The sequence below is a fragment of the Bombyx mori genome, chromosome 25 (genome assembly GCF_030269925.1).
Source record: "Bombyx mori chromosome 25, ASM3026992v2".
In the NCBI taxonomy this organism is placed as follows: Eukaryota; Metazoa; Arthropoda; class Insecta; order Lepidoptera; family Bombycidae; genus Bombyx; species Bombyx mori.
This window is the reverse complement of record NC_085131.1, coordinates 9,245,797-9,256,377: the sequence shown is the minus strand read 5'-3', so window position 1 is coordinate 9,256,377 and position 10,581 is coordinate 9,245,797. Positions and strand designations below refer to the sequence as shown.

At 33.9% G+C, this 10,581-nt stretch overlaps 2 protein-coding genes across 6 annotated transcripts in view; one reads left to right on the top strand and one right to left on the bottom strand.

Annotated features, from left to right (window-relative positions):
* Positions 1-1,694: 1,694 nt before the first annotated feature.
* Positions 1,695-4,171, top strand: LOC101742475 (actin maturation protease). Its single transcript, XM_004921762.4, has 3 exons — positions 1,695-1,959; positions 2,331-2,918; positions 3,322-4,171. The coding sequence occupies exons 2-3, from the start codon at positions 2,401-2,403 to the stop codon at positions 3,647-3,649; spliced, it is 846 nt and encodes a 281-aa protein (XP_004921819.1). The 5' UTR covers positions 1,695-1,959; positions 2,331-2,400; the 3' UTR covers positions 3,650-4,171.
* The window catches only part of LOC101741609 (phosphofurin acidic cluster sorting protein 1), a 115,788-nt gene continuing 109,370 nt past the window's right edge, over positions 4,164-10,581 (bottom strand). For all 5 annotated transcript variants that reach the window (XM_038020384.2, XM_038020383.2, XM_038020386.2 and 2 more), the window contains 5 exons: positions 9,926-10,040; positions 9,309-9,476; positions 8,286-8,415; positions 8,056-8,178; positions 4,164-7,538 (listed from right to left, as the gene is read on the bottom strand). In XM_038020384.2, the coding sequence (XP_037876312.1) occupies positions 7,414-7,538; positions 8,056-8,178; positions 8,286-8,415; positions 9,309-9,476; positions 9,926-10,040 (661 nt within the window). In that variant the 3' untranslated portion in view covers positions 4,164-7,413. The remainder of the gene's footprint in view (positions 7,539-8,055; positions 8,179-8,285; positions 8,416-9,308; positions 9,477-9,925; positions 10,041-10,581) is intronic.

Below are 10,581 nucleotides of genomic sequence, written 5' to 3'. Positions count from 1 at the left end.
AGGTATTGTAATTTATGTCCAAATTCTAGCACTGTAACGCCAGGCCCAAGTTTGTATGGATTTCGGGTTTCTCCTTTTCCAAGTAAACGATATGACGATTTTTAAAATTTGCTACACTGATTTTATAAAGTTGTCGTTTGCCGCAAAACGTAAAGATATGGCATAGTACAGTGCCATCAGCCCATTTCTAGCATGCTGAATGTTATCGTATTTTGAGTACGTGTTTTTCTTAGACTATTACAATCTATTTTAATTGTTTTGCTGACTCTAAAGTCCGCAACAGACTACCGCAGTGCACCTCAAGGAAGGTGCACCGCACCATTTGAATCACTCTCACTTGAGAGTGATTCAAATTTTAAACTTATCAAGGGACCGCCTGATAACAAAAAACACCTACAGAACATTTATTCGTTAATGAAATTACAAAGTTATTCCTTGTGACTTCCTCTCTAAAATCACTTAATTAATAAATATTTAACGAATTTACAATAGTGTTTTACTCACTGCGGAATAAAACTATTTTATTTAAATAGTTCCGAAGAGATTTTGTCGATAGCCTTTTTCCCGAAATATCTAAACAGAATGTCTAAATATGTTTTGATGACATAATATTTTAAAGAGGTATTTATGATTAGTGTCGTGATGAATAGATTCCGACCGAAAAATGGTATCCGATATTTCGGATTCAAATATATTATTAAGTGTATAATCCATGTTTCGGATGAGGGCTCCATAATGAATTTAAATATATATAGATAATAGTTTTGGGGCATCGACCTTCTTGAGATCCTATAAAATATGTTTTAATTATTATTTATGTACGTTTTAAGCATGATAAAATTAGAAATTTTATATAAGCAATCATATTAAATCGATATGAAAGTCAATAAATAATGTACAACCCAAAACAGACGGCCGAACTGACGTGACAATGACATTTGGCGCGCAAAACATGGCGGATTTTCGGCCTCATTAGACGGAGACGGAGACATTTACGTATATTCATGTTTCATTTTATGTACGCACTGAAATACTGTTATATTGTTTTCTTGCGAGTTAAAGTGCTGAGTAAGAACGAGATAGATATATGTTTATGTGTGTGCCTTCAAAATGGGTGCTATTTATATAAGCAATTGTACGTATAGAACAATATGTCGTGACCCTACTATATAGGTCTATGGGTCCGGGTGACAGTTGCATAAATGACGTTGACATCTGTCTGTACCACATGACTGGGGATGTGAAGTTTAGCAATTCATTTTTATCGCTGACGATACTCTCAGGTGTAGTTCTCTATAGTGTTATGAAAATTTGTTTAAAAAGTAAATTACATATTATTTATTTGATATTTATGACTACGTCATCACGGATATACTAATGCGTAGTTTCTAGGGATTAAACCTTTATCGACTATGGCCTATGCGATATTTGAAAACTACTTATAATATTATGTTTGATAGATAGTATTTAAATTAAATATATAAGTAACCTGTATAATCTTGTTATTAAAAATATTTTCGTTGACCATATATAAAATTATCAAAATTATAGACTTTTTAAAAATTAAATTTGATCTACGCACAATATACGTTTTTTATTATTAAAAATATCGACTATCCGTCGTAGCAGTACATCCCATCACTGTATACGTCTATGGCGTTACGTTATACGCATAGCACTTTGCTTAATTTTTTATTTTAAGATTGAAACGAAACGTTACTGAAACTGTCACCCTCACCCGCACCATGTTACAGCGCATTATTAGGCGCCGATATTGTTAAATTAACATTTTCCTTTATGTTGAATGTATTATCTATGTTTAATAATTAATTCATAGATAATACACTTAATTTATCATTAAACCTGGATAGACATACATAGTAATAAAATAGTATGTATAGATTGGCTCTTATATAATGTAATTTCGAAAGAATTATGCAAAACTAGAGTTCACATAATGTAAGTGAAATAACATACGTTTAATTTATATTTTTATATATTTTTAATTCAAATTCCCAATATTTATAACACATCTTACCTTTGAACGTGATATGGCATTGGAAAAATGTTTAAATCATGTTGACATGTTCTAGTAACAATAGTCAGATAGCCAGACATAGCTATTCAAAATTCCCTTGTTCTGAACATTGGCTCCTTGTATTTACTAACATTAGGAAACAATTTCTTTTACTGTCCAAGCAAACTAGCAGACGACCCACCTGACGGTGAGTGGTTACCATGGCCCATCCACAATTTCAGAGGTACAGTCAAGCCACTACCTACCTGTACTTACACATGAAAATTATAAGTGTCAACTGTTTTCATTTCAGGAACAAGTTACATCTATTTTAAATAAATAAAAAAACAAGTTTCAAAATTTTGCTAGTATCATTTGTAATAATGTCATCTACTACTACAACACCATCTACACATGCACCACCACCACCACCACCACCGCTTCATCCTCAAACTTCCTTAGTTAATGTGAAATCCTCTGATTTAAAAACAGTTTCAACAAATAATGTTTTTGTTCATTTTAATTCCTGCCAATGGGCTGCACACTATCCTGAATTGAGAGAAGCATGTACAAAGAATAACTTATTCTTAGAGAAGGAACCTTTCAAATACAAATATAAATACATTGAATCAGTACTTCAAGTTGGGCCCACATGTGGACTTGTTGCACTGTCAATGTTAGTTGATAGAAAAGTTACTGCCAATGAAATGTTGAATATTGCAAAATTATCAGGCTACACTGGCAATGGTGAAATGTGCAGTTGTAAGAACATGGTCAAATTAGTTAAAGAAGTATTCAATTTAGCTGGAATAAATAATGTGACCTTTGAATTGAAAATTGGTAACTTATTTAGCAGTGAAACAATTGAATTGTTAACGGATGGTGCAATTATATTGGTGCCGTATCCTTTTAAGTGTGTGATATTTTATACCTTAAAGAAAAAGTCGAAATATATTTCATTAATTTGTGAGTCCGCACGGGTAGGTGCCACCGCCCTGCCTATTTCTGCCGTGAAGCAGTAATGCGTTTCGGTTTGACGGGCAGGGCAGCTGTTGTAACTATACTGAGACCTTAGAGCTGATATCTCAAGGTGGTTGGCGCATTTACGTTGTCGATGTCTACGGGCTCCGATAACCAATTAACACCAGGTGGGCTGTGAGCTCATTCACCCATCTAAGCAATAACAAAAAACATGAAATATCCATAAACCTTTTTGTAAATATACATCTCTACTCTTCATGAGCTCATCATTAGCTCACCTTATTTAGACATAAATTGAAAAAACCCTTAATGTGAACATTCAGATATGATGCTGATTGCAATCACTCACCGTGTCTACGTAATGGTCACACGGCACACTGGGCTCTCATCTGTGGAATCCTTATTGATAACCCTACTGAATCTTTTGAATTAGATGCCAACAATATTTATGTATTATGTAAACATGGAAAGTCTAAGTATTTAGCCATTTGGAAATTAGCAGATTTAGACAGCAGTAATAAGAATCTAAAAGAATTTTCTCCAAAGAAGGGAACTGATGGTTCCACATATGTTCTACCTGATGGCGGAATTGGTGGAGAAGACGGTCTCTGTAATCAATATTTAGTGTTTAAAGGATTAAACCCTAATTAGCTGACTAAGACAATTGTGTTGGATCTTGTTCAGGTTCAAGACAACTTTGAACAGGACAGCTTAATATCTCAATGCATTCATATCGTTGTATCTGTGGGTTCCAGTATTAGCTTAATGTTAAATAGGATTTGACGACTCTTTCCCTCATAGTTATAAATATAGTAAGAGAAATTTATTTAATCAACAACTTAGTAGGTATGTCATAAGTAACATTTATAATGGTTTATATTAATTAGGGTATATTGGTACCATAGCTTAAAACATAGACTCAAAGTATACAGCAGTTAATTGTGTAAATGTATAAATAAAAAATGGATTTAACTTTACTCATGTTCTTATAATGTAACTAAAATAATAGAAAATATGCTGAAAGCTAACAGGCTGAATCTATGGGCCAGAGGGAATGTCAGGGTTAAGAAAATTGTTAAAGAAATCAATATGATCTATTATAAAATTATGAATAAGTCCAAATGAAATGAGTTTGTTTTACAAAAGATGTTGAAATTAAATAATGTTATTTAATGCAATTTTTTATTTGTACAATAAATACAAATCATACTTGCAAACCAGAATAAAATTTAATCTCATCACATCACTCAAAGAGAAGAAAAGAAATATAATTCATAGACAGACAAGTGAGCTCTGTAATGAATTTAAACATTGCCAAAAATTTACAAAATATTGCAGTCTTTTTTGCATTGCTTTTAAAATGATTACACATTATAATTATTTTAGATACTTTGTACTAATTTTATAACTTAATACATTTAAAGGAATTAAAATAATTAGCCATCATAGTGGGCGATTTGTGATGATTTCATTAATACAAGTTAAATTAATAAAACCAAGACTTTTAGAGAACGAAATAAAAGCTGTCTTAGTATTCGGCAGCATTGAGATCACTCCTGGGAACGTTAATTTTTGATCAAACCAAAAACACATTCTTATACTCTCAATAAATTATAGCATTTTAGAAATTAAATCAAGTTATCGATTCCCTTTTATGAAACGAGGTTTGTTTAATTAAATCAATAACTTCCCCATTTTAAATAAACAGAAAAAAATTAATAACGTTTTCTGGCATGCTATTATTAATTATTAATACATTGGTTATGACACGGTAATAGGTATAAAGTAGGCAAATGCCTACATAAGATACAACGGATATATTTCATGCATTAATTTTCCAACTGATTTTTTTCGATACGACAGAAAACAAAAACAATAATTAATGTCGGTAGACAGTAGATGTCACTAGACGATAGAAAGTTTTAAAGAAAAAATTACAAATTTGAAAGAGCTTAGTTTATGAATAATTTTCCACGGCGGAAACAGGCGGGGTGGTGGTACCTACCCGTGCGGACTCCCAAGAGGTCCTACCGCCAGTGATTACGCAAATTATAATTTTGCTGGTTTGATTTTTATTACACGATGTTATTCCTTCACTGTGGAAGTCAATCGTGAACATTTGTTGAGTATGTATTTCATTAGAAAAATTGGTACCCGCCTGCGGGATTCGAACACCGGTGCATCGCTTCATACGAATGCACCGGACGTGTTCTGAATTGATAAAATTCGCACATAGTTTTTTACACTTAATCATTGGGAGAGAAAGAGATAGCAGATTACATCAGTTTCATTTTTGATATGGGGGTGTTTTAAGTGAGCCTGCACAGGTCGACACCACCAACCTGCTATTTCTATTCCGGTCGCGAAACCTATGGTGCGCTGTGAAAGACGGGAAAATGGTTATTACAATGTAAAGGATCCTGCATCGACAATAATCATGTTCTAATCATCTATGAGCTTCCATAACAGCTGACCGTCTTACCTAACAAATAAAAAATACTAATTGGCATTCCAAATGACTGTGTCGTATCGATAAATTCAGACGGCATCTAAAATTGTGAAAAGACTTACACTAAAATCTTATTCTACCAGCGTAATCAATTATTACATTTAAGCTTTTCACACCGAAGCTTAAATTATTTATTGCCCAAAGCGTATTAAAACTTCTGTCTTATCTGTTGGTTATCAAGCTCTATCCTTCTCTCACACAGATAAGTGCTTTTTTGTTTTGTTGCTTGAACTACACATTTTTATAATCGACAAACATTCGATGTAGAAATAATAATAGAAAATTACATGTAAAAAGCATAAATTAATTAACTCAAACAAGAACTTGAGTTTAAGTAACTTATCTTTTTTTACGTTGATTTGACATCGGTGAATGAAATAGAGATACAATTTACATCGAATGTTGAGCGATCATATCGATATCATAGAACATGAATAATACTGACGAACAGCACTAATTTAGGTACTAACACATACTCGATATGTCTACATATCATTCTTATTCAATATTCACCTAACTTGTCTACAGCAATATTATTGATTCAGAACAGTCTGTTTATTCATTACGGTATGTTCAAGAAAGTAACTAGTCTTTATTTAACACTCATGTTTATTTAGTGTAAGTGAATTGGTGTTATGTATACAGTTCAATTCTTTATCAATATATGTTGTATGACTCTATTTTTAGTAATCCAAAGTATCAAAGTAAAATAGTGATTTTTTATTTAGTTTTTTCTCTAAGCCTACGGAGATTGTTGTATTTATTCCAAATGGTATTTGTACTTTATTCTTAGTACATACATGAGCTACATTAGAAATCGAATAATTAAAAGTTAATCTACATTGCTGGATATTATTTTTAGAAATAGTAACACGGTAGCTAATCGAATGTATATAAATTCACGAAATGGCTCGGAATTTTTAAAGTATGTAATATCTAAAAAATTCTAAGCGATAAAAAAAAAACAATTAGGAAGATATTGTATAATCTCAACAATGCAAAATCTAGAGTTGACGTATAAAATTAAAAACGCCCTACCTTAGCTGCTATGTAAAATAAAAACATGAATGCACCACGACGTCTCTCTTCCGTTATAAAAGAATTAAAACACATTCATGAATCACAGACAATACAAAAAAAAATACATTTTCCTCCGCTCTTTTACACACTTGATATGTGTCGAAACTTATCGAAACAATACGTTTCTCCATGCGCCGATACTATACTATACTACATAATATATTGTTGGAAATGTCACGAACCATTATTCATCGATATACACCGAGTACACAAACATCTACGATTACATTAAAATTTAATACTAACATTTAATGACTATAACGAAATAGTTATTGTGGTTATTGAGCCTTTATTATGTAACTTGAATAATATATAGCGTATAAAAACTGCGTAGCATGCGTTTACACAGTCGATAATAATTACATATTACCATATTGATATAAAATTTATTAAACATCACACATAACTGCAACTCATTGTTATGACAGTTAATGTAAATAATATTATTTGATAAAATAACAAATTTAATTTTCAAATAAATGTTTCAACATTTAATAGTAGCCCCGCGACGTTGTCGATATAACCCAAGCTACACAACAAAAGCTACACCACTACGCTCCTACAATACAATGGCAGCTCGACAATTTAATAAATATCGATATTGAAATGATAATACAATTATGTAGCAAGTCATTGTAATGATAAATATCGACAAGCCTAATACAGTTCGACTTTATTTAGAGCCCTGATTCGACCGGAATGCATCCGGAGGTGGACCGTTGCGAGACTACGTACCGTCAAACCTGCCAACCAACGTTTGACGATCGAGCGACATCGGCCCCTTTGAAGCAAAAGCGAGAAATACCGATAAAAGATCAACGCGCCCTTAGGTCTCTGGAGGGGCGAGGGGAGCTCCGCAGGTCGCCACGGGGAAGGTCTTGACGTGCGTCTGCCACTGTGTCGACAGTTGGAAAAATTTAACCCCATTCCACTCTGTTCCGTCGATAAATACTGAAACCAAAATGATTAATAATATAAAAAAATTGACTGCTGTCAAGTTAGGTGAATGTTGAATAAGAACGATACGTAAACATATCGAGTATGTGTTAGTACCTAAATTAGTGCTGTTCATCAGTATTATTCATGTTCTATGATATCGATATGATCGCTCAACATTCGATGTAAATGGTATCTCTATTTCATTCACCGATGTCAAACGAAACAAAAGATAAGTTTTTTAAACTCAAGTTCTTGCTTGACTTAATTCATTTATACTTTTTAAATGTAATTTTCTACTATTATTACTTCTCGAACGTTTGTCGATTTTAAAAATGTATAGTTCAAGCAAGTTAAATGATATTATAATGAAATAAAATTATATCCTTGTAATAGTACTCGGTGTCTCCGCTATACAATGAAATGAGCAGATTTTTTTAGAAAGAAAAAAACACGCAACTTATTTTTACGCAACGATAATGTCATTTCCTTTTCTTTTTTTTTTGAAAAACGTAGGTAGGTAGGTACGTACCTTTGAGTGGTTGATTGTGCGAGCTCTTTGCGGAGCAGATGAGTCTGGCCACACCGTCCACTGTCTGGGTGCGTCCCACTTCTTGTTCGCCCCCTTTCTCTTTTTTCTTGCCAAGTCGCATTACTATAATAGTTTATTTATATATCAGTGTTACAAACAATTAAGAACTACATAGTAAAGAAAACGAAAACGTTATTAATGTTTTTAAATTAGAATAATGAGGGTCTTACTTTTCTGTTTCTTCTCCTTAGTAAGGTAGGTGATGCAGAGGTGTGCATTTTGACGAGTTACGTGAAGGGCTCTGAACGACGCCTTCACTGTCACCTTACTGTCTGTTCCTTCTTGCTGCCGACCTGGTACCTGGTCAAATTGAAATCGGAACAGAAGTCAATGGATTTTGTCCTGGTGGACAAAATGTAACTAAGGATCTACTAATTGGCTCGTTGTTTACTTATTTATTACAAAGGTGAGTGAACCAACAGCTAAAGACCCAGCTAAAGTTACGTGGTTACCGCAGCCCATGTGCATCACACGTGTCAGTGTCAGTTCCACTATTCGATCGGACTGTTTTTCGGCATAAATAACAAAATTAATAACACCCATCAGAGCGAAGTAACAGTACACTCTACAACTGGGATATCTTTGGCAGTTCTTTATTGTAATTTATGTAATTTTCTTCGCTCAGTACTTAATATTAAAATTATTACTACAAAAGTACGCAATTTTATCTATACTAATATATAAATCTACAGTGGTTTTTACGGATGTTCCGTTATAACTACTGAACCATGCATCCGATTGACTTGAAACTTGGTATCCATGAAGAAAATATATGTACCTACTTAATGGATAGGCTAATATTTATATGAGTGCTGGACTTCTTACACCAGTTGCAGGGGGGTTCATGATGAGAATATTTGTGGGGGTAGGAAATAATAATGTTAATTTTAAATGCCCAGCGAAGCGGACGGGTACCGCTAGTGTCATTATAAGAGTGCACAACGTAGCCTTCAATGTCGAACCGCATGAGCTAATGTTCTCAGAACTTGGGCAATTCAATTTGATAGATTTTATACCACATATGATGAGATGGAAACAGCTCACGAGACAGGCCACGGTCAAGTTTCAGGGACACGATTTTCAGCAATGAAGAAAGCAACGAAGAAGAAGATAATGAACGAACCACTGGTTTGCTACATGTAGGTTGTAATTGAAATATTAAGCTTTTGAATTTGAGTGAAATGAATATTTACCAGCCAGTAGTCGAGCTGTATGTCGAGCGGCTCGGCGCGGTGCAGGGCGGGAGCGAGGTCGACGTGCGGGGCGGGCGTGCCGGGGGGCGAGGGCCGAGCGGGGGGAGACCCGCCCTCCTCCAGCTCCAGGGACGACACGCCACCCTCGCTGCAACCTATTCGCACCTCCTGACGAAATACACATATTTTTTTAAAGCGATTTTATGACCTGGTAACTAAGACCTTTAGGTCATGTCTTATTTAAATTTATTTCCTTATTTTTTATGAAAAATGATAATATGGAGTAAAATGAAATGAAGATGACTAGGTAATTTTAATCATATTTGTGCACTTTCACAGATATTAAACAGTTAATACACCGTTATTACACATTTAAACCTGAAGAAAAACTAAATAGACAAAATAAAACAAATCACACAACTTTACACCTCGCGTTCCCGCCAAAATGTCTGAAATACACACATCCTTGTACTTAAGGTTGCCAGCCCTTTATTTAAATTTATTTCTCGTTGAGACTAGATATACTTAAATAGTTTTTTAAAGATGGTAAAGTAGCTAGCGGTAGTAACCTAATAGTTTATAATAAACAAGTACAGTAGAGAAGATGTATAACTTACTGCTATGAACGGAACGAACGTTTGACTAGCGTCCTCGTCTCCTGATTTATCTCTGTAGGCAACCATAGCCTCACCTATGGGTATATTAACGACTGGACCGATGCTGTTTAGATACCTGTCAAATTAAATTTTTAGAAGTCTTCGAAATAAATTACAAGAAAATTAATAATATACATAAAATATGTTTTCCAATTGTTTCACATTTATTTTCAATTAGCTTATAATTTACTGAAGTAGTGGTATATTATTTTTTTACAAAAATTCCCAGTGTTGTATGCCCGAATGGCTCAATATTAAGCCACGGAGTTTCTTAATGGGTCGCGATTCCGATAAGTGAGATTCAGTGTTGGCAAACACTATTTGGTTGAGCCCCGTGAGCTCACCTACCAGCTACAGCGTACCTGGAATAGACCCTTAGGCTTCTAGCGAATAGGTAGGGTAAAAAACTCAATGTCATTTTTCTGAGCGCGACGCCATCAAATCTTCCGGCTATGAGGTTAATTGTAATTGGTATAGTGAACTTTAGTGCAATCGAAATTTCAGCCTATGTCAACTATGAACCTAAATTTTAAATAATCGAATCACATAATTACTAATTAAATTACTTAGTACTTAGTAATTAAATTACTGTAATAACCGACAAAGTTTTTCAGTTA